General features: G+C 51.4%; 1 protein-coding gene across 1 annotated transcript; it reads left to right on the top strand.

Moving 5' to 3' along the window:
• The first annotated feature begins 810 nt into the window (after positions 1-810).
• On the top strand, positions 811-23,634 carry Bpifb1 (BPI fold containing family B member 1). Its single transcript, XM_045157616.1, has 15 exons — positions 811-925; positions 2,689-2,830; positions 4,296-4,403; positions 6,585-6,734; positions 7,415-7,496; positions 12,273-12,336; positions 14,255-14,340; positions 15,682-15,861; positions 16,253-16,306; positions 16,690-16,848; positions 19,450-19,517; positions 20,215-20,260; positions 21,422-21,485; positions 22,241-22,317; positions 23,572-23,634. The coding sequence occupies exons 1-15, from the start codon at positions 811-813 to the stop codon at positions 23,632-23,634; spliced, it is 1,458 nt and encodes a 485-aa protein (XP_045013551.1).
• The last annotated feature ends 822 nt before the right edge of the window (positions 23,635-24,456 follow it).

Genomic DNA, 24,456 nt, shown 5'->3' on the forward strand with positions numbered 1-24,456 from the left:
CACCTCCCTCCAAGCAGGACAGGGTCCCGGGAGGAGAAGCTGCATGGGGGCAGAAGGCGGAGCACACCCAGGCACCTCAGGGCCTCTCTCTAGGAGGAACCCACGTGGCTGGGAGGGGGGACCAGAAGCAGAGATGTCCCGAGCATTGCTGGTGGGTTTACCAGAAGAAAACGGCTAATATCTCCCAAGTGCTTACCACGTGAATCAAGACACCACACTCAAAGTTTTCCTTCTTTTCATTTTGCATTTTTGGTTTTTTTTTAATTTTTGATTCAATTTTTATTTATTCATTTGAGAGAGAGAATGGGCGCGCCAGGGCCCCCACCCACTTCAAACGCACTCCAGACGCGTGCGCCCCCTTGTGCATCTGGCTAACGTGGGTCCTGGGGAACTGAGCCTCGAACCGGGGTCCTTAGGCTTCACAGGCAAACACTTAACCGCTAAGCCATCTCTCCAGCCCAGCATTTTTGGGTTTTTTGAGGTAGGATCTCACTGTAGCCCGGGCTGACGTGGAATTCACTAGGTAGTCTCAGGGTGGCCTCGAACTCATGGCAATCCTCCTCCCTCGGCCTCTGGAGTGCTGGGATTAAAGAAGCTTTCCCTTTAATGTTACGGACTCTATGAAGCAGGGGGTTGTTATGTCCACTTGGCAAAGGACAATGCAGAGACACCGAGGTTATGCCGATTGTCCAAGGCCACTCAGCGAGGCCTGGCCCTTCACCACTGCACCAAACACGTGCCCTGGGTGCCACTCTTCTCAGCCAGCTCTGTGCTCACTCCAGGCTCTGCCACCTGCCAACACTCAGGAAGATGGCTGGCATGTGGACTCTAACCCTGCTCTGTGCTTTGCTGGGCGCCGCCTCGGCTGGAGCCATCCTCAGGCCCCCTGCAGTGCTCAAGTTGGGCCCAGAAGTCATCAGAGACAGTAAGTGTTGACACCCACCCCCACCTCACTGTCATAGGGCAAAGGGGCAGATAAAACAACATCCAAGCCCGGTGTGGCGGCGCACGCCTTTCATCCCAGCGCCCAGGAGGCAGAGGTAGGAGGATCGCCGTGAGTTCAAAGCCTGCCTGAGACTGCATAGGGAATTCCGGGTCAGCCTGGGCTAGAGCGAGACCCTACCTTGAAAAAATAGGTAGAAAAATAAAACCAACCATCCAAAGGCAGAGGGAGTTCCCCATCCTGAGAAGTGTGTGAGTAAGACACAGGTAGGGGACGTTGGATGAGTTATAAAGGTTAGGAATACTATGATGGGGCTGGAGAGATGGCTTAGCGGTTGAGCACTTGCCTGTGAAGCCTAAGGACCCCAGTTCGAGGCTCGGTTCCCCAGGTCCCACGTTAGCCAGATGCACAAGGGGGCGCACGCGTCTGGAGTTCGTTTGCAGAGGCTGGAAGCCCTGGCGCGCCCATTCTCTCTCTCTCTCCCTCTATCTGTCTTTCTCTCTGTGTCTCTCGCTCTCAAATAAATAAATAAATAAATAATTTTTAAAAAAATAAAAAAGGAATACTATGATGGCAACAGCCCACGACACACCAGGCTCTCCTCCTCAAATGCCACAATTCCAAAAACGTACTGCTCTGGGGACCCACACCCTGCAGAAGGGTGTGTGGCCAGAGCGTGCTGTGATACTCCTGTCCCCCGCCCCCGACACATGCACACGCACACATTCCACTGTTCTTGCCTGAAACCCCCTCAGCAGAATCAGAGCCAGCATGCCCCTAAACCCCAGAGCAAAGGCCCTGCCAGTGGGTCTGGTAGCCTGAGTCCTAGACACAGCTTTGTCACTGCAGCTCTGTGACCCTGTGGACAAGCCCTTCACCGCGGCCTCCTCTCTGGAAGCACACAGGAGAAGGCCTTCTCCCCTGGCTGGTGGGACCCCCAATAGCATAGGAGCTGTGAGAATCACAGGAGCTCCAGCCAGGCTTCCGCTCCTCATTCTTCTCTACTGTTGGGGGATTGTCCTGGTTTTTTTGTTTTGTTTTGTTTTGTGTTTTCGAGGTAGGGTCTCACGCTAGCCCAGGCCGACCTGGAATTCACTATGGAGTCTCAGGGTGGCCTCGAACTCACGGTGATCCTCCTACCTCTGCCTGCCCAGTGCTGGGATTGAAGGCGTGCGCCACCACACCCGGCCTCATCCTGGCCTTTAGAGGCAGTTTAGTAGCTTCCTTACCCCAGTTGCGACAATTGTGTATATCCCCAGTCATTGCCCTTGTCTCCCAGGAGGCAAAATCACCGTAGTGGAGAAACACTGCTCCAAACTGTCGCCTGAGAAGGGACAATTAGCCGTTCTGGAGGACACCTGATGTATTCAGAGGACCTGACCACTGCATCCTATGAAATTGGCCAGAGACAGAGGAGAGTCCCCAAGGAGGGAGAGGGAGCAAAGAGGTGTCAGAAGATATTGAGGAAGGCAGAGAACCATGGGCCCATGTAGTGTGATTCCCAAGCACCCGGCATTTGAGCCAGAGGGAGTTCCTATTACTTCCAGCTGCACTCTTCACGCAAAAATGGCCTACCTGGGCCACCATCCTCATCTACACAATCGACTTAGGGTCAAGATGGAGGGACCCCACCTGATGTCAGGTCCAAGAAGTGCTGAGTGATGGCCTTCCCCAGCCTGGAACCCCATACCAGACCACCTTCCCTGCCCCACGTCCTAGACTCTAACTCCTGGTTCTCCCTCCAGGGCTTATGGAGGAGCTGAAGAAACACAATGCCAAATCCATCCTCCAAAAGCTGCCCCTGCTGAGTGCCATGCGAGAGGAGCCAGCTGGGGGCATCCCCCTGCTGAGCGACATAATGGGCTCCATCATGAAATACATCATCGGGTGAGTGGAGGCGGGGCAGCTCCTCCCCACGCCTGTCCCCAAGCACTCTGCTTGACAGATCAGGCTAAGTTCTTCAAGATGTCCCCAGAGTGGGGGCAAGGATTCTCTGCCACCAGCTTGCCCTCAGACCAACTTGGGAATAAAGAAAAGCTTAAATGCTGTTGCTGATGTACAATTTAAAAGTGTGAAATTTGTAGCTTCCCCCCCCCCTTTTTTTTGTAACAAAAACTAATAACACTGGCTTAAAGTGCTGAGTTGGAGAGATGGCTTAGCCATTAAGGCGCTTGCTTGCAAAGCCAAAGGACCCAGGTTCAATTTCCCAGGACTCACGTAAGCCAGATGCACAAGATGGTACATGCATCTGGAGTTCGTTTGCAGTGCACCCATTCTTTCTCTCTCTCTCTCTCTCTCTCTCTCTCTACCTCTCTCTCCCTATCTCAAATAAATAGATAAAAATAAAAAAATATTTTTTAAGCTGGACGTGGTGATGCATGCCTTTAATCCCAACACTCGGGAGGATTGCTGTGAGTTTGAGGCCACCCTGAAAATACATAGTGAATTCCAGGTCAGCTTGAGCTAGAGTGAGACCCTACCTTGAAAAAACAAAACAAAACAACTATATATATATATATATATATATATATATATATATATATATATATATATATATATATATACACATAAATATTTGTTTTGTTTATATATATATTGTTTTGTATATATATATAAAGTGCTGATTTGAAGTGCTATTTTGTAAGGTTTGGATGTGAACACTCAGTTGAGGTCAGCAGTTTGAACATGTAGAAGACAGCTTCTTCCACTGCCTGTTTTGTTTTTTTTTTTTTAAATTTGAGATACTTTCTGTGCACTTTTATGTTAGACTTGTTCTTCCTCTTCTCTCTCCTTCTTATACCCTGTCACCTTTGTTTTAAATAAACTATATCTTTGGATCTAGCAAATAAATAAATAAAAGGAAGTCCCCAGAGTGGCTAATGGTGACCTCAAGGCAGTGAGTGTCACAGAAGCTCTAAAGGGGCATCCCACAGGAGGGTGGCCTGCGGCCAAAGGAGATGCTTCCCATGGTGGTCATGGTTGAGATGGAGATACGAAGAACATGTCATTCCAGTCACAGGGACCAGCCAGGCAAAGCCATGGAGGGGTGAGAGTCTCTCAGAATGGCTGCAGCTCAAGTCTCACAGCTAGGAGCAAGGGGGTCAGGTCACAGAGGGGCTGATTAGCACTAGGAGCTGAGACTCACCTCCCAAAAGCCAGGGGACCAGCAGAGGAACAAGCAAGGGTAGAAGGGAGGGGCAGAGGACCATCCTAGGGAGGAGCTGGTAGGCAGGGTTTTGGGGGCTAGCTGCCGTCCAGACACCAGGGAAGCCTGGAAAAACGGGGTGGGAGCAGGCTTGGAATGGCGCTTGGAACATCAGTACCATTTTCCTCTCCCCCAAATCCCACCCAGGATGAAGATCATCTCTGCTAACATCCTCCAGCCGCGGGTACATCCTTCTTCCTATGACCAGGAGCTGGTCGTCAGGATCCCCCTGGACATGGTGGTTGGATTCAATACGTGAGTGTCCCCTCAGTCGGCACAGCAGGCTTGAAAGGTTTATCCACTCATTGCCCCCTTCCTTCACCTGGGGAAAAGATTCCCAAGCAGAGAAAACGCAGGAGTGCACTTCCCTGGCTCAAAGAATGACAAGGACAGGAGAGGGAAGAAGAGAGTGTTAGGTGAGGAGATCAACTGGCATCTAAGGCCGGGTAAAGTAAGTCTATAGGGCAAGATGCGTCCCTTGGCTTTTTAAAAAATATTTTATTTATTTTTCATCTATTTATTTGAGAGAGAGAGAGAGAGAGAGAGACAGTCAGAGAGAGAGAGAGAATGGGCACACGAGGGCTTCCAGCCACTGCAAACAAACTCCAAATGTGTGTGCCATCTTGTGCATCTGGCTTATGTGAGACCTGGGGAATTGAACCTGGGTCCTTTGGCTTTGCAGGCAAATGCCTTGACCACTCAGCCATCTCTCCAGCCCAGGACCTTGGCTTTGATGAAGTTAGAGGACATGGAGCCCAGGAGGGCCTTAGGAGAGGAAGTGCATAATATGTCAACATTTTTTACCACGCGTGTGGTCTATGTGCACGCGTGTATGCATGGTCACTTGTGCGGGGGCCATGTTGTGTGAAGGCCGGAGGTTAATGTCGGTGGATTCCCTCCGTCACTCTTCGCCTTATTTTTTGAGAGTGAGTCTCTCACTGAACACAGACCCCACTGATTCCAGTAGTCCAGCTGGCCAGCAAGTCCCAGGGAGCCTCCTGCACTCAGATTATAGGCATGTACCCCTGTGTCCAGCTTTGATGTGGCTGCTGAGGCCCTGAACTCAGGCTTTCATGCTGGTGCAGCACTGAGCCATCTCCACAGCCTGGCTTAATACTGTCCTCTGGCTGCTCTGGGGAAAAATAGGCTGCGTGGGGACAAGAGTAGAGGCAAGAAGGCTCCACAGAAGGTGTGGCAACAACCCAGGAGGAGACCGTGAGAGCTTAGGCCAGGGAACGGAGCAGGTGGACAGAGATGTGGTCAGGTTCTGGGTAGGTTCTGGAAGCACATAGCGACGACAAGGCTGCCCAGTGAATTGAACATGGGAAGAGGGCTGGAGAGATGGCTTAATGGTTAAGCACATGCCTGTGAAGCCTAAGGACCCTGGTTCCAGGCTCAATTCCCCAGGACCCATGTTAGCCAGATGCACAAGGGGGCGCATGCATCTGGAGTTCGTTTGCAGTGGCTGGAGGCCCTGGCGCACCCATTCTCTCTCTCTGCCTCTTTCTCTCTCTCTGTATGTCACTCTCAAATAAATAAAAATAAACAAACAAACAAGTCTTCTAGCCGGGCATGGTGGTACACACCTTTAATCCCAGCACTCAAGAGGCGGAGGTAGGAGGATCACTGTGAGTTTGAGGCCACCCTGAGACTACATAGTGAATTCCAGGTCAGCCTAGACTACATACAACAAGACCCTACCTCAAAAAGAAAGAAAGAAAGAAGGAAAGAAAGAAAGAAAGAAGGGAGGGAGGGAGGGAGGGAGGGAGGGAGGGAGGGAGGGAGGGAGGGAGGGAAGGAAGGAAGGAAGGAAGGAAGGAAGGAAGGAAGGAAGGAAGGAAGGAAGGAAGGAAGGAAGAGGAAGGAAAGGAAATAGGAAGAGCTGGCTACCTGCTTGGGACCCCTCTCAGCTTCTCAGCTTGAGAGCTTTTCTGCTATCCTTTGTCTCTCTGAAACTCAATCTTTTATAGCCAAGAAAGGAAGGAAGGGAGGGAGGGAGGGAGGCAGAAGCAGGGCATGATGGCACATGCCTTTAATCTCAGCACTGAGGAGGCTGAGGTAGGTGGATCACTGAGATCGAGGCTAGCCTGGGACCACAGAGTGAGTTCCTGGTCAGCTTGGGCTAGAGTGAGGCCCTACCTTGGACAACCCCCCACCACCAATACCAAAAAAAGGAAGAAATTGAGAGATGGCTGGGGGAAGGGAAGCTTGGGGACGAGGTGGCCCATCACTTTCATGCTAACCTACAAAGCTTGCGGGACATCTCAGTAGGAAGAGGACCCCCAGAAGTTGGGATGTGGGGGCTGGGGAAACCAATCAAGGAGACAGAGAGAGAGTCACGAGAACAGAAGACAGATGGACGCACAGCCATGCCTCGGGCCCCGGCTGGAACAGCGCTCATGACCTGAGTGCCGCTTCCCCACCCCCTCGCCGCAGGCTGCTGGTCAGCACCTTGGTGGAGTTCCATTTGATGACCGAGGCCCAAGCCCTCGTGCGGATAGAGAAAAGCGAGAAGGGTCCCAACCGCCTCGCCCTGGACTTCTGCTCCAGCAGTCAGAACAGCCTGAGCGTCAGTCTGCTGAAGAAGTGAGTGCCAGGCTCTGCCATGCAGGCCGGAGCCGGGGAGGGGCGGGGGGAGCAGGGCAAGAACACTGAGCCCCTTGAGACAGGGACTTGTCCCTCTTGATTCTGGATCCAGAGAGTCTTCTAGGGAATCTGGGATGCCACAGACAGATCGGGATGACAGAGCAGGAATGGTGTACATCGACGTGATGCCAGGGGGCAGGCAAACAGGTGGAAAGGCAGAGAGGCCTCTTTCCTAGCCCCCTCCCCGCTCCACAAGCCAACCCAGACAGACCCAGGTAGGCCTGGAGGTAAAACAAAAAGGCAAGCCCAACTTCTTCACTGGGCAAATTGGACAGGTCATCTCCACGTGGATGATAATTTCCAGCCAGCAGGAACGGTGCACTCATGTAAGCCACCTACAAGGGGCTCCAAAGCACGGCACCTCCCCTCACTTCTCCTCGACAGGGAGACACTTAGCATGCCAGCTCCCTGCATCCCACCGTCAGCATGGACCTCCACCGACAACCTCCAAGTCCTCTTCCCTGATAATCTGCCACTGTCTGACCCCCAGCCCAGCCTCTTACCTCAGCCTTATCTAACAGCTTGGGTGAACTTGGTCCAGTTCCTTTCTCCCAGGACGCCCTCCTCCCCTGTGATGTTTCCTCCCTCCCTCCCTCCTCACCACATTTCCTCTTCCAAAGGCTGTCCTTCATGCTCAACCCCTTTGCCGACAAGGTCACAAACCTCCTGATGCCAGCTCTGCCCAAAGTAGTGAACAAACAGGTGAGGATGATGAGGCCTCCGGCCTGGGGAGATTGCCCCCCTGTGGGTCTAGGATGGAACTGCAAGCTGGGGCCAAGTTGGGATAACTTACTCAGCTGCGTCTAATGGACTGCCAGAAGTCAATCAGCCTGGGTCAGTGGTGTGCGGTCGTGTGTTTACAACTGTCTCTGGAAGGGTGGCAGGGAGGGAGCCTGCTGTGTAGCTGATTTCCAGGGTGTTAATCCTCCCTGCAGGGACATGCTAGACTACCAATGTGATGTCAAGATACACAGTAGCACAAACGGACATAATAGGTGTTACCTCAAGTGCAACAGATGTTAATTAAATGTAGCAAAATGGCAAGGAAGGGATACGTTTTCAGCTTTTATTAAATTCATTCTATTTTAGCCAGGCGTGGTGGCGCATGTCTTTAATCCCAGGCAGAGGTAGGAGGATCGTTGTGAGTTCGAGGCCACCCTGAGACTACATAGTGAATTCCAGGTCAGCCTGGACTAGAGTGAAACCATACCTTGAAAAAACAAAAAAAAAAAAAATCATTTTATTTTAAGTTTTGTTATGTTTACATCATTTAATTTTTAATACTAAACTAGGAATTATTTTTTAATCTTTTATTTTTATTTATTTGAGAGAGAGAGAGAGAGAGAGAATGGGTGCGCCAGGGCTTCCAGCCACTGCAAACCAACTCCAGACGCAATGAGCCACCTTGTGCATCTGACTTACATGGGTCCTGGGGAATCGAACTGAGGTCCTTTGGCTTTGCAGCCAAGTGCCTTAACCACTAAGCCATCTCCCCAGCCCCTAAGCTAAGAATTCTTGAAAACTAAGCATGATGTCCTAAAAGCTTTATATGAACAGACTCTGCCCCACCCCATCTCACAGCCATCTAGACATGTATTGCAGGAGCTGCGGCCCACCACGTTGTTACACTTGGCTTTTTTTTTTTTTTTAATTTTTATTTATTTGAGAGCGACAGACACAGAGAGAAAGACAGATAGAGGGAGAGAGAGAGAATGGGCGCGCCAGGGCTTCCAGCCTCTGCAAACGAACTCCAGACGCGTGCGCCCCCTTGTGCATCTGGCTAACTTGGGACCTGGGGAACCGAGCCTCGAACCGGGGTCCTTAGGCTTCACAGGCAAGCGCTTAACCACTAAGCCATCTCTCCAGCCCCACACTTAGCTTTTGAATCAGTAAACACAGGTTGCAGGAATTTGTGTGTGTGTGTGCGCGCGCGCGAGTGCGCGTGTGCATGCGCGTGTGTTGGGGCTAGAACCCATGGCTTCACACCTGCTAGGCAAGTACCTGCAACCCAGGTGAATCTCATTTTTACATGCCCTTGATATGCCCCAGGTAAATGAAAATGTTCATCCACAAATGTTGTAAGGGATTCAGTCACATCAACCAGTGATTTCCATTATAAATTGATGGTGCAATCGCAATAACTCTTACACCCTTTGTCTCAAAACACCTTGTTAAATAGCCAATTTTTTTCATAATAAGCTTAAAGGATCTTATCGTTTTTATTAATATTCTGGTAGCTAATATTTTAATTAAAAAGATGTCATGGTAACTAAAGCAATCTTGGGAGAAAATACAGTCTTGCATTTCCATCCAGCAACAGTTACTTGCACCTTGCCCTCCAATCTCATACACTTGCACTCAGATTTATTATTATTATTTGTTTTGTTTTTTGAGGCAGGGTCTCGCTCTAGCCCAGGCTGAACTTGAATTCACTCTGTAGTCTCAGGGTGGCCTCGAGCTCATGGCAATCCTCCTACCTCTGCCTCCCAAGTGCTGGGATTAAAGGCGTGGGCCACCACGCCCAGCTTGCACTCAGATTTTCATGTGGCTGCACTTGACGTCAGCCTTTAAATCATGGGCGTGTGCCTATGTCATTATGTACTATTTGTTGTTATAATAGCTGGACTATGTTTTACAGTTCAACAAACTAACCCAAAAAGTCTTTCATTCTATAACGTGACTATAATTAAGACTTTAAAACAAAAGTGGCAATATTTAAAACGTAAATATTTAAAATATTTTCTATACACAATGAGATTTTATTAATAGTATTTTAAAACAATAAAGATATCAATTTTCTTCCAAATTATAGTCCACTCTCTTACTTTTAAGACAAGTAAAGTACCACATTTTGCTTCCATTTTTCAAAATCCTACAACTAAACATTAGAATCATGGGTTTAGTTCTTTTATTCTGTCAAGGTGAACTTTTAACTTCTTCTGTACTGGGAAAAGATTTTTTAAAGTCCCATATTTAGCTTTTTAAATATCTGGGGTGGTTTTTTTTGAGGCAGGGCCTCACTCCAGCTCAGGTTGACCTAGAACTCACTATGTAGCCCAGGCTGGTCTCAAACTCACAGTGATCCTTTTACCTCAGCCTCCCCAGTGCTGGTATGAAAGGTGTGAACCATCATGCTCAATTTTAAGAAGTTGCTATTTTCATAGACCAAATATCTACGTATCAGACAAAACAAGGAAAAAAATACCTGAGTCAAAAAAACTGATGGGCTCGGGAGGCAGAGGTAGGAGGATCACTGTGAGTTCAAGGCCACCCTGAGACTCCATAGTGAATTCCAGGTCAGCCGGGGCTAGAGTAAGACCTTATCTCAAAAAATCAAAAAAAAAAAAACTGATGGGCAGAGGATGTATCTCAATGGTATAGCACTTGCTTAAGATGCACGATGCCTTGCATGCTAGGTTCAGTCCCTAGTACCACAAAAAAATTATATATATATATTTATATATATATACATACATACACACACACACATACATATACACATATGGTTTAGTTTAGTTTTTTTGAGACAGGGTCTCACCTTGCAGTTCAGGCTGACCTTAAAATTGTGGCTCTCTTTCTGCCTCAGCCCAAAAGGACTGTAGTCCCCCACCACCACCACCACACGCATCTTCAAATGGAATCTTGTAAAGTTAGTAAGGTTAATTCAAACAATCTTGGTATTCTTAGTGGTACAGGCCTGTAATCCCAGCTGCTCAGAGACCGAGACAGGAAGACTGCAAGTTTACGGCCAGTGGGGAGCAGACTGGGGGTCATTTGGTCAGCTAGTCTGACTGAAGTCTGCAAGCTTAGGGTTCAATGAGAGACTCCGTCTCAAGGAAACATGCAGATGAGCCATGTCAAAGGACATCCAGCATTCTCCTCTGGCACTCCCATGCATGCACACAGGGTGCACACATCTGCACATACATGCACAAACACCATACACATACTCTACACCACACATACTGCACACACACACACACACATACATACACACACAGAGAGAGAGAAAAAAATGCTAGTCTAAAAAGAGGGCAGGTGGTGTAGCTCGGTGGTAGAATGCTTGCCTAGTACGTGTGAGGCCGTAAGATTAATCCCAGTGCTAAAGAGGTAGGGGAAGGGAGGAAAAAAGAGAGGGAGAAGAGAGGGAAAGAAAGAGAGGAGGAGAGGGGAGGGGAAGAGAGGACAAAAGAGGAGAGGAGAGGAGAGGAGAGGAGAGGAGAGGAGAGGAGAGGAGAGGAGAGGAGAGGAGAGGAGAGGAGAGGAGAATGGAAAGGGAGCTGAGCCAGTCATGCAAACCACCTTCTGTTTCTTCTTGGTGGAGGGTGGAAGGAAAAGATAGGAGGATGGGGCTGGAGAAATTTCTTAGCTGTTAAGGCACTTGCCTGCAAAGCCTAAGGACAAAGCTCTATTCCCCAGGACCCACATAAACCAGATGCACATGGTAGTGTATGCGTCTGGAGTTTGCAGTGGCTAAAGGCCCTGGTGTGCCCATTCTCTCTCTCTCTAATAAATAAATAAATAAAATTTTTTTAAAAAAAAAGACAAAGGAGAAAGGGTTGGGAATGTATACAAAGGTATGATATCTGTCAAGGCTTGCTATATTAGAATTTGGGGACTACTTATCATGGGGCAGGGCTGTGGGTGGGGAGGGACTCAATAGCATCTCTGGCCTCTATACACTAGCTGTCAATAATACCCATCTGGGGCTGGAGAGATGGCTTAGCGGTTAAGCGCTTGCCTGTGAAGCCTAAGGACCCCGGTTCGAGGCTCGATTCCCCAGGACCCACGCTAGCCAGATGCACAAGGGGGCGCACGCGTCTGGAGTTCGTTTGCAGTGGCTGGAGGCCCTGGCGCGCCCATTCTCTCTCTCTCTCTCTCAATCTCTCTCTGTCGCTCTCAAGTAAATAAATATTTAAAAATAATAATACTCATCTGCCATGTCGTGGTGACTTAAAAGTTCTCCAGAAATTTCCAAATGTCTCTCCAGGGACAAAGTCACCTGTTGCCAAAAAGTACTGGCAATGTTAGACAAAGAACTGCTCGGTGGGCACAGGAACCCACTGGGACCGAGGACAGCCCGGCCTCTATTCTAGAGACTGACAAGTGGAAGGAACTCAGCAGGTTCCTATGGCATGAATAAGTGAATTCTCTTCATGCTTCAAGGAAAACATGGGGTCTTGTGAGCAAACAAGTAGTGTGCCGGGGAGAGTCCCAGCAGGCCAGGCACACTCTGGGGTGCCCAAAGCAGTGGACAAACCATTGCCAAAGGTCCCAAGTGGCCCTGCAGGTTACTGTGAACTCTGAGCCCCAGGGATGGCTGGGAGGTGGCACACCAGCTGGCCATCAACTCCACAGGTGAACACTTGACTAGCCAGGGCACAGCAGTGAGACTCAGGCTGGATGGTGGGGACCGGGTCATGGTGGAGCGTGGGGCTGCCTCTCCACTGATGATGGCTCTGCACTGGACTGTTGCAGCTGTGCCCGGTGATCCAGGCTGCCTTCAACGACATGTACACGGACCTCCTGACGCTGGTGCAGGGTACGTGCGCTGTTCTCTCCCCCACCTTTCCCCTGGCTGCCGACTCCACCTCTTGGCCTGGCTTCCATGCAGGGGAGACCTCCCCGGGCAAGCCAGAGCAACTACTAGGACCCAATAGCAGGTAGATCAGCACCGGTTGAGCCCTGCCCAGGGCAGGCGCCACAACTGTGACTTCATGAGTTCCTTCTAATGTGCGAGGCTCTGTGTGAGGCCAGCAGGTACACCAGAACCAAACGGACCAACGTTCAAATCCCAGCTCTGCTGCTGACTTGTTCCATGGCCTTGGGGAAGTCACTCCACCTCCTTCTTATCTTTGGTCTCCTCATCTGTAGAATGGGTCTTGATATGTCCGTATCTCAGAGGATTGTTAGTGAGGATTAACTTTTACAGGAGGGCTGGAGAGATGGCTTAGCAGTCAACGCACTTGCCTGCGAAGCCTAAGGACCCATGTTCGGCTCTCCAGACCCCACATAAGCCAGACACACAAAGGTGAGGCAAGCGCAAGGTCGCACATGCCCACTAGGTGGCACAAGCGTCTGGAGTTTGGTTTCAGTGGCTGAGGCCCTGGTGTGCCAGTTCTGTGTGTGTGTGCATGTGTGTGTGTGTGTGTGTGCACGCGTGTGCCTCTTGCTGTCTATTGCTCTTTCTTTAAAAAAACAAATGTACAGGAAAGTTCCAGGCACATAGCTGCTCTGCTTGGCACAGAGAAGCACTTACAAACGTGTGGTGGACAGATGGATGATGAATGGACGGATAGGTGGTAAAGCGACTTCAATGTCCTACTGAGAGGAGAGGACAAGGCCAGAAGGGAACTGTGTGTCCCGGGTCATCACCGTCACTTCTACTTCCTTGAGAGCAGCAAGCGGGGAAGACACGGGCTTCCGTTCCCACCGTGGACACTGTCGGTGCTCAGCTCCCCCTCCCTCCGCGGAGTGGCAGGGGGTCAGAAAACCCTACCAAGTGCCGATTTAGGATGAGGGGACACCCCTTCACAGGGCAGCGGAGAGGAGTGGGGAGAGGCCGCAACGAATGACCCTCAGCCTCAGAGCATGCACCAAGCTGGGTGTTTTGGAGCCACTGGCTCACTTGGTCCAGGCATGGTGAGAGGAAATGGAAGCTCAGGGCAGTCTGGCCCCTTGTCCTAGCCCACTCAGGACAGTCTTAATAGAGAAGGCTGGAACCTGGTTCTTCCCACTCATGGGTGTGGATTGGTTTGGTCGTGACTAGGCCTTGAAGCAGGATTTGCTATTGTAAGACAGGGAAACTGAGGGATAGATCGCTTGCCTAACATTCGTAAGACTGTAACACCACGAAAAGAGAGAGGGGGGTGGGGATTTAGAGACAGAAAGGGACTGTCACAGGGGCTGAAACCCAAGTCTAGCTGGAGGCTCTGCTCTCCAAATGGGTGAAGCCTGTGGACTCTTCCCCACATGAACAGCTGAGCTGATGGGGTGCCACCGCCACCTGGTGGCCCTTTGGGGAAACGCAAAGCAAACAGGTTTACAGCGGGCGAATGGGCTGTGCGCATCCGGGTCCCAGATCCACCCGCTGCTTTTGGAAGTGGGGGAGTTGCGGGGTTATAAACAGCAGTGCAGGTTTGACGTCCGACTAGATGCGTTCCTGTCTCCTCCTCACCTTGTGCACTCACTTCACTTTTCTGAGCCTTGGTTTCCTGTCTGGAAGGTGGCAGCGATCACAGGACCTACTCTCTGGTTGCTATGAGGATGCAGGAGCTAGCATATGTAAAAGGACAATGCCGAACAGGCACCTGATGCGGTCCTTCATAGTTGCCATGGTTACTAGCAGCAGCCTCATTCCTCCTGGCCCTCTGACAATGCCACAGACCCAAGGGACAGCCTCGAACCACCGGCCCAGCCTGGGGCCTCCACTCACGGGCTCCCTTCCCGCTCCTGAACAGCTCCCATCTCCCTCAGCCCTGGAGGCCTGCAGTTTGACGTCCTGTCCCTGGGCATCGAGCACGACAGCGTTGAAGTCCAGCTGAAGGTGAGTGTTCCGGAACCTCACAGCAACGTGGGGCGCCAGGGAAGAGCCGCCCCTCTCCAACCGTGCAGGGCCCAAACGCACCCACAGTCGGGGCACCGGGATGGAGAATGTCATGCATAAGCTCTCCGGAAGGACGAAAAGTAGCGGGTGGAACCTTAGAGCCATACACACGGAGCAGCCCCTCAGCAGCCTCTGACCTATGTGTCCACAGAGACCTAGGGGTTTTCTCTCAGGCAAGCTCCTTCCAACCCCGAACACCTGACGCGGTCACACAGTGGCCTCAGGTTAGGGACATTCACAAGGACGCTGAACAGACTTTCCCAGTGCCGTAATTTTGGGGAAAGTTTCTCTTTGTCTCGCCGAACCTCAGTTTTCATGTCTATGAAATATGAATAGCAATGCTTAGGAGAGAATGAAATGATGCTGCATTCAAAGACAAGAAGTGTTCAGGGACTCCTCAGTCTCTGTTAAATACAGAATTGCACCCACACACACACTCACACTCACACACACTCAGGCTGAACTCCCTGCAGGCCAGACTAACTGGGGTGACGTGAATCCTAGACCTGTTCCGGGCGCCCCTGGATTGGAACCCATCCGGTCCCATCCACAGCGCTGAACCAGTCCATGTATTCCACTGAAGTTTGAATCTTCCTTTCTTCCAAAGGGTTTGCGGTATCAGAGAGGTTGAAATGAAAGGGGACATACTTAGGCTGCAAACTGGCCATAGTGGTGTGCGGCTGTAGCTCCAGGTACAGACCAAAGTACTCAGGAGGCTGAGGCAGGATTGCGTGAGCCCAGGCGTTAGGGACCAGCCTGGGCATCAAAGGAAGACACCTTCCCACCTCTTTAAACACAGAGAGGAGAGGGTGAAAGAAACAGAGGGAGGGAAGAAGGAAGGGAAAAAGAAAGAAGAAAGGAAGATAGAAAGGGAAAAGAGAAGGGAGGAAGGGGGAAAGGAGACTGAGAAAGTTATAAACAATAGAAGTTTGTTGGGCCTGTGGTTCTGGAAGGTGGGAAATCCAAGAGTATGGTACAACCTCTGGTGAGGACGCAGGTGCCGCAGGGCCCCGTGGTGGAAGACCCAGCAGGAGAGGGCAAAAGCAAGGGTAACCGAGGGCCAAACTCATTTTCACAGTGACTCACAGCCACACTGAGTACACGCGCTTGCTGCGCAACGTTAATCCTTGACTGTGACCTAGTCGCACACGTCATTGAGGGCTCCATCCCAAGAACTTCGGTGGAGAGCCTTCTCACCCCAGCGGGTCCTTTGCTTCGGCTTGACTAGGGCACCCTGGGCATTGAAGATCTCCACCCCCTTCCTGCTCTGTGTCTCCTCAGGCCGAGTTGCTGGACTCCAAGGCAAGGGTGACCCAGAGTTTCAACAGCTCCGTGGCTTCCCAGGGGGAGCCCATTTGGGACGGAGCCCCTTTCAGCCTCACCCTGAGGCAGGACGTGGTGAACGCGATCATAGAGGCCATGCTCCCTCAGGAGGAATTCGTGTTCCTGCTGGGCTTTTCGGTGAGCCTTCGTCACGCGACAAGGGGTGGGGACCGCTTCTGCATCATCTGCTGCCTCAGAAGGGATCCCCGGCCATTCTCAGCCCTCCCTCTGCAAAGAATCCGCCTGTGATAGTCCACCCCCAGAGCAGAAAGCATACCCCTCAACACCCAGCTCGGGGCCCTGGCTCTGCCCTGGGTGCACCTGTTTCCTCTTCCAAGGGCATTTTGGATACCCAGGTAACCCAGCAATGGCAATTACACCACTGCCTACCAGGGCGAAACCCACAGCGCCCATCACTAGTAGACCAGGGCTGTCCCTTCCTGCTGAGGCCAGGTGCCGATACACTCAGAACCACTGGTACCCCACCATTGTGGGGAAAGCTGAGCCTCCTCACTTCCTCTCTCCTCAGTCTTCTCATCTGGATCGGGAGCTAAAGAAGGAGATCCAGGAGATCAACAAGACGGTGAGTCCATCTGTCACCGGTCGCTGGCTGGGTGCTTTGAGGCTCTGCTGCTCCATCCTCTCCCTCCACCATTGGGGGGTGGGGGGGTACTTGACAGACCAGCCCTCTGGCCACACGGAGACTCAAGTCTAGCAGAGGTGTTTGGATGGTTTCGAGTGCTCCTTCACGGCAAGTGGAGGGACAAAGGACTGACGCTGGGTGGCGAGGGCGACTCTGGGCACCTGCTGTAGGCTAGGACACTAAAGAGTGTCTCTGAGAGGGACAGTATTCCAGCCAGAAGGTGCCAGAGAGGACAATGTGGCTGGAGCGCAGGGAGGTGTGGGGTGAGGGCGCCTGGGGCTGTGATTCATGGTGAGGCATGGGGGGGGGTGATGTCCTTCCAGGCTGCAGAGAAGCTGGAGCCCACCCAGATGGTGAAGGTTTTCATGCAGCAGAGCCCTGTGCTCCTGTTGAACCAGGACAGCCCCAAGGCAGCCCAACAGTTCATACTAGACTTCCTGCCCAACAACAAAGATGACCGGCCCTTCTTCTCTCTCGGCATTGTGAGTTCAAGTGTCTGTGACATGATCCAAAGCCTGGGGACCCTCCTGCATGCACCACTGCTGTCACCTTAGCAGCAGAGGGAGGAGGGGCAGCACGGAACCAAAATCAGGAGCTTGGGGGCCCCCCACTTGGATGGTGGTTTTTTTTGGGGGGGGTTTTTTATTTTTTTTTTGGTTTTCTGAGGTAGGGTCTCACACTAGCCCACGCTGACCTGGAATTCGCTATGGAGTCTCAGGGTGGCCTCGAACTCACGGCGATCCTCCTACCTCTGCCTCCCAAGTGCTGGGATTGAAGGCATGCGCCACCATGCCCGGCTTGGATGGTGTTGCAGTCAGGTTTGCATTGCTGGCAGAAATCACCCAACCAAGAGCAGCTTGTGGGGGGCGGGGGTTATTTTGGCTTACAGACTCAAGGGGAAGCTCCAAAATGTCAGGGAAAATGATGGCATAAGCTGAGCTTGGACAACGCCCCCTGGTCAACATAAGGTGAACAACAGCAACAGGAGAGTGGGCCAAACACTGGCAAGGGGAAACTGGCTATAACACCCATAAGCCTGCCCCAAACAATACACTGTCTCCAGGAGGCATTAATTCCCAAATCTCCATCAGCTGAGAACCTAACATTCAAGCCACCTAAGTTTATGGGGGACACCTGAGTCAAACCACCACAGATGGTGTGGCTTTCCTGGTCAGGGGTGTTTAGGCAGAAATTCAACTCACATGTTCAGAGGGAATTCCAGTCACTCAACTGAAAAGTGGGGCTGGCTTGAGGACGAGCTGGGTGCAGGTGCTCCAACAATGTCCCTCTCTGTCTTCTCTCTGGCAGCCCTGTCCCTGTCTCCTGCCTTCATCCTCAGGGAAGGGCCACCAGCTGCATCAGGCTTATCTTCTACAGTTTTACCGTCCCTCCAGGAAGGTTCCAGCAGTGTCTTAGCTGAATCCCATTGGTCATGCTTGGGTCACATGTGCCAATCTGTTATGACCAGGAGGATGGAAATGTATCAGTTTTCTGAGCTGGGACACTTGAAGGAGAGAAAGGGCTAATCCTCATCAGTAGCCTTAGCCCAGCTAAGTCATGTTCGGGGAAGCTCCCAACTGGCCTCCTCCCTGCCGGTTGGGAACCAGCAGTTCCCCAGGTCCTAGGATCCAGTGGAGGGAAAGGATGGCAATGTCATTGAATGACCAGCCCAGTCATGAGGCAACTTGGGTAGAGCTTCTAGAAGCAGAGCCTGAGACAGGGATTCTGGTGAGGATGGTTAAGGGGTGAGTTGGGGGTGGGGAGGGTCTCAGCTAAAGAGCCGCCTTAGCTTGCCACCGCAAGGAACCCCCTAAGCATAGATAGTACCTCCTTGAGTCCACATACAAACAGAAGGCCCACCTCATCATCCTGGCCCTGGCACCACCAGCCACCCCGGGGTTGAGGGAACATAACCTCCCGGCAAGACAGCCCTGTTCCAACAAGGAGCATTTCCCAGTGAAGGGTGCTAGGTGGAAAAGGCCAGCCACGCCTGACCAAGGAGACTGCGTAGTTGTTCCTGGTGAGCAGGTAGCTCACGTTGCCACCTCTCTACAGCTGAGTCTCCATGTACAGCCGAACAGGTTGCCCACCACCCACTTCTGGGGTGGGGGGTTGCTTCCACAGATTACAGGTTAAGTGGCACTTCCTGGGCGGGGTTCAGTTTGAAGCTCTGGCCTCTGCCCTCTGGTCTCTGGAGGAAAGTATTCTGGTGCCCTAGCAACAATGGAACTGGAGTGCCCAGGCCAGCCTCACTCCCTGTTAACCTCTCCATGGCCAGCAGGAGGCGCTGCAGGACAAGTTGGTGCTCCGAATGTCACTCCACTGGCCTGGAGGGGAACCTGGCAGGGTCAGCCCTGCCCATGGGTCAAGTTGACACAAGTCTTGGACCCCATACGAAACTTGACTTAGCCGCTGAGCTTTGCAGTGATATGACGTTGGTCATGTTGCCTTTCCGAGGTGCTTGCTGGCCCTCTGTCCTTCAGTTTCCTTCCCTGTCCACTAGGGAACTGACCCGTCCCCCTTGCCAAGTGGTGAGGCTCACAGGGATAATTGCAGGACGCTCTGAAAGCACAGCTTGGGACCCAGTCAGTGTGCCAAACGTGTCGGCTGCATCATCACCGTCATCCCAACAGGCTTGAATCTCCTCACTTACTAAATAAGGAGCAAGCCTAAGTACTATCCCACTGAATAGATGTGAAAAGTGAGGCTCAGAGGGGTCAGACAAACCTTTCCCAATGATTGCAGAGCCAGCAGATGAGATTCAGATGCCCTTGCCCCACACTTGATGCACTCTTTTCAAAGAAATATAGCCGGGGGCTGGAGAGATGGCTTAGTGGTTAAGACGCTTGCCTGTGTTGCCTAAGGATCCGTGTTCAACTCTCTAGATCCCAAGTATGCCAGCCGCACAAAGGTAAGGCAAGCTCAAGGTTGCATATTCCCACTAGGTGGCGCAAGCGTCTGGAGTTCTATTACAGTGGCTGAGGCCCTGGCATGCCAGTTCTCTCTCTCTCTCTCTCTCTCTCTCTCTCATTAAAAAATTTTTAATGAAAAAAAAAATACAACCAGGCTTCTTCTGTTTTCAGGAGGCCAATACTGAAGTTCAATTTTACACAGAAAATGAGCGACTTAGGATCAACTTTAATGATATCAGGTAAATGTGTGGAACATTTACCGAGTGCTGCCCCATCACCGTGGCCTTGTGGAAACAGTCAGGAGGGGACATCAGTGAAGGCTGCTCCAGAGAGCTGCCTTGCCTGGCCTTGCCTGGCCATTGAGGGCTGAATCGGAGAGAGAAGGAAAATGAAGGGGCCTTCCAGCCACCACAGGGCTGGTCTGCCCCAGCACCACCTCGTGTCTCGGGCAGACCATTCTGGAAACTTCCAAGACGGTGTGGCAGTGATAACCCAAAACACGGAGCCCTCGGGGACCCAGTTTATAGTGCCCTCTTGGCCCCCACCAGGTCTGCTCCAGGACACCACCTTCTGTCCTGTGCACAAGGTCAGGGGCTGCAAACTGGACAGTCCTGAGATAAAATTAGATTCAAGGGTGTTTTGATCATGGAATGATGGGGTTGGAGAGATGGCTCAAGGGTTCAAGGCACTTGCTTGATTGCAGAATGGGGAGGACAGCTGGTTGAATGACAGATAGGCCCTTAGATGATAGGTCGACACAGACTATCTAGTTGCAAACATAAAAACCAAACTGTCTGGCGACCCTGGGCTGGCATTCCTAGGTAGCAACAAATGGTGCAGCTGGGGGATGGGGGTGCCTGCTACGTAGCCGGGGTTCAGTGGGCAGGCCTTGACTGGACTGTGAGAAATGGCTCTCACGGGCATGTTCTCTTTCAGCTGTGACCGGATCTCGCTGATGATCTCAGATATCGGCCTATTCCACGTGAGTGGGAAGAGGTGGTCTGTCAGGGCACGTGGGCCAGAAAGGGCCGTTTTGAAAAGAGGCACCATGTGGGATTTACCTCCCTGAAATCACCACAGGAAGCCCGGGGGCGGGCTGTGGTCTCCGTGCCATGCTCCAAAGTCCAACTCCGCCCCCCAGCCCCCCGACCCCCGCGTGGACGGAGTACCTGCTGTGTGCAGACATCGCTAAGAACAGTCACACGGAGCTCCACGCCCACTCACTCTGCTTGTCCATGAGAAAGCTTAACGCTTCCACTGCCTCAGCGACGCTGGGCAGCCTTGTCCCTCTGGTCCTCAGTTTCCCCAGTTCCCAGGATGAACCAGAGATCTCAAGTGGGCTAAATCCTGTCTTTTTTCTTTGGCTTTGTTCTCTCTCTTTTTTTTCTTTCTTTCTTTCTTTTCTTTTTTCTAGATGGGGTCTTGCTTTGTAGTTCCAGACGGCCTGAAAATCACTATATAAACCAGACGGACCCTGAACTTTCAACAATCCTCCTGCCTCTGCTTCCAAAATCCTGGGGTTACGGGCATGTCCTGCTGTGCCCTGACTAGTCTTTGTTTGTTTGGTTTTTTTAATTTATTTTATTTACTTATTTATTCTTTTGGTTTTTCAAGGTAGGGTCTCAGTCTAGCCCAAGCTGATCTGGAATTCATTCTGTATTCTCAGAATGGCCTCAAACTCACAGTGCTCCTCCTACCTCTGTCTCCCAAGTGCTGGGATTAAAGGCGTGCACCACCACACCCAGAAGTTTTATTTGTTTATTTATATTTATTTTATTTTTAACATATATATTATTGACAACTTCTATACTTACAGACAACAAACCATGATATTTCCTTCCCCAAGCTTTAGTTTTTAAATCAATCTTTTAACACGATGTTTGTGAAAATCAGGATCTCTGACTTTTCCTGAGAAGCACAATTCTCAGGGCACTTTTGGCTATGCCAGTGGAACATCCTCAGTTAGTCCAGCTCCCCACAGATATGCTGTACCCCCAGAACTCCTGATAGCTCTGGACTACAGGGGATATGAAATGCCAACACCTCTACTAGATGTAGATGTGGATAAGTCAGGTCACCTGAGTGCCCAGGAAGACCTGTCACTCAGCCAAGTGATGACCCCCACCCCTGCCCTCTCTCACAGGCTGAACACTTGGATGGCGTCATCACCAAGATTCTCAACTCACTGCTGTTGCCCAACCAGAATGGTGTGTCCCTCCCACGGGCTCTCTCACGCTCGAGTCTACCTCCTGCTTGCCTCTTCACTTGGAACCCCTTTTATACAAGATCTACTAATCATCCCTCTCTAGTTCACCTTCCCCCTGCTCCAGGGAGCTTCCAGTTAAACACAGCTCTTCCTCCTCTGCCCATTTAACCTGGTCCTTTAACAAGGCCAGAGCCAGCAGATCCCAGACTCCACAGACTGGCCACAGCAGAACGTAGAGGTGCAAATGGGCAGCTAGCGCCGACGCAAGGAGCCTCACTCGGATGGGGGTTCAAGTCCAAGGCTCTTTGGCTGCCTGGCTGACCTTGCACAAGCTGCCTTATCTTTCTGAGCTTCAGTTTCTCCATCCGTAAAAGGGAGAAATGAGAGTACATTCCCCAGAAGGTAGAGATGAGCTGGCATGTGTGAGGGAGTGGATAGAGCTGGTACCCTGTACCAGGGTCCCCTTTGTCACTTGGTTAGCGTGGGAGATCGGGGCGTGGGGACTGCCAATATGAAAGATGGGAGCCTACGGTGGGTCTTGAGCAAGAATGTAAAAAGATGTGAGGTCCGTGTGAGGCAGCCAGAAGCTGCTGTCAGAGGCAAAAGTTGGGCAGGTCAGACCAGGACAGATGAACAGAAACAGGGGACGTTCCAAATCCCACGGGTCCCAGGCTCCCCTCCAGGAACTGTGGGCAAGCCCTCTGCCTCCCAAGCCTACCCTGACCCACCAGAGTCTCACCACATTTATTCTTTCAGAGAAAATGCAAGCCGGAATCCCAATACCACTGGCAAAGGCTTTGGGATACAGTAGGGCCGTGTGGCGTGTGATCGAGGTAAGCGGTCTGAGGAAGAGAACGGCTGCCTGTCCTGACTCCTGAGACCTCCAATCATTTTAGAGGGATGAGATTTAGATTTAGAGATGCCAGAAACAGAACTATTAATAGCAAAGAAAGCCCACAGATGACTCCCCGCCACCCTCATGTGGCAAAATGTCCAACCCAGCTCTACAGAGGCACTTTGGCCCCAATTTTTGACGATTTGTGTATGTGTGTGGTATGTTACATGTGTGTGTGCAGGTGCACATGTGTGCACATCATGTGTGTGTGAGTGTGTGTGGAGGCCCGGGGGTGATACTGTCTCCCTCAATCATTCTTCACCTTATTTACCAAGGTGAGATCTCTCACTTGAACCCAGAGATCACCTATTCAACTAATCTAGCTGGACAGTTTGTCCCTGGGGCCTCCTGCCTCCACCTCCCGAGCACTGGGAATTCAGGCAGGTTGCACTCGGAATTCATGTGGAGGCTAGGGACCCCAAACTCGGGCCCTCGGGCCTGCATAGCAAGCACTTTGCCAACTAAGACATCTCCCCCAACCACAAACCTTTGACTCTTATGAGTCCTGATCCACTCAGATACCCTTTAGAAACACTGAGTTCCTGAGCCTCTTAATTCTGGAGAAATCCAATGATTCAAATTCTTTTTTTTTTTCTTTCTTTCTTTTTTTTTTTTTGCTATTTCCAAAGTCCCTGTTTCACAGTATTGGTCTCTTTTTGGCAGCAGCACACACTGCTCACCTTTTCTGTAGCTTTATCACATCACATGTGAGTCTGGAGGAGAAATAAGTAAAAGGAAAGACAGAGCCAAAACCAGCGTCAGAGAGAAGCGACAATGGCAGAGCCCAGGGCATGAGAGATGTCCGCTTTGTTGGACGCTACGAAGCTGTTACAATGAAATCTTGGGGGGGTGTAACAGGGCGAGCTCCCCAAATTTAAAAACCAGTTTTATTAAGAACTTTACTATCCGGGTCCCCCAAAAGACATCCAGGAATCTGCATGTTATAAAACTTCTTAGAGGATTTTGACATGAGCTGGGCTGGGCTTGAGGACGGCCCGCTAACCCAAAGACCACTAGGGGGCACTCTGGTTCACACTTAGACGCTCTGCATCTGACCCTTCCAAGAACTCTGTGATTCAAGGTCATGACGCCCCAGTGCCAGAAGTCACCTTGTAGAATCCACAGCAAAGCTGGAGGTTTAAAAGAAAAAAAAAAAAAAAAGGCAATAACTAGTTTGACCCTTCAATTCCAGGACAGTCTCAGGCTGGCCCCGATCTCCTCCTTCTGGGACCCTGCCTCTTTGTCCTTCTGGTGAACCTGTAGATGGTGGCTGCGTCTCAGCTCTGCAGACTGCCCCTCCCTGCAATCAATAAACACTTGCCAGTGCCTCCCGGCATCTGTTGTCACTTTGTCCATCAGGGAAATCCTTCTGCCTCTGGCAGAGCTGGAGATCATGTGAGACATCTGGGTGGGGTTCAAGCACATCCTTGCATGAACACAGGAGGGTGGTGGTGTCCACAGTCATGACCTCCTCCCTTTGGGGGGGCCTATGGGGTTGGGGGAACACCCATTCTGTTGATCCTGGTGGCCTGACTCACGGAGACCTGGTCCCTTAATGCTAACCCAGGGACGTGTTCTCTGTCAAGTGGGGAGATTGTCACTTTGAAGATAAAATAAGACCTGACACGGGTACTCAGACATTGTCATCAAGGGTGATGTTGCCTGGCCTCAGGGTGTTGGACCTTATCAGCCAGGGTCCCTCCCATCAGGCAAGACTGCTTTGTTGTGTCCCCCCCACCCCCCATCTGGAACCAGACAAGAGGTCCCTGTTCTTCACACCTGGCTCTGCCCGGACAGCAGGAGACTTCATTCACACATGAGCTCTTGCAGGAGGAGAGGGGTAGGCACCAGGGAAATGGACATTATTGGGGCCCTTGGTCTTGAGTGTGGCCTGACCCAAGGAAGGGGTCTCTTTCAGTCTACACAACTGCAAGACGTGAACAGCTGCATGTCTCTAGCCAAGCAGGGACAGAGTAGCCCTTTCCCCAACACAGCCACGGCTGAGGTTCCCCAGTTCTGTTCCACCCATGTCACCTAGGGCTTCCTGGGAGTTGGGGCGGGGGGGTAGAAGACCCAG

Source organism: Jaculus jaculus, chromosome 8, assembly GCF_020740685.1.
Source record: "Jaculus jaculus isolate mJacJac1 chromosome 8, mJacJac1.mat.Y.cur, whole genome shotgun sequence".
Lineage (NCBI taxonomy): Eukaryota > Metazoa > Chordata > Mammalia > Rodentia > Dipodidae > Jaculus > Jaculus jaculus.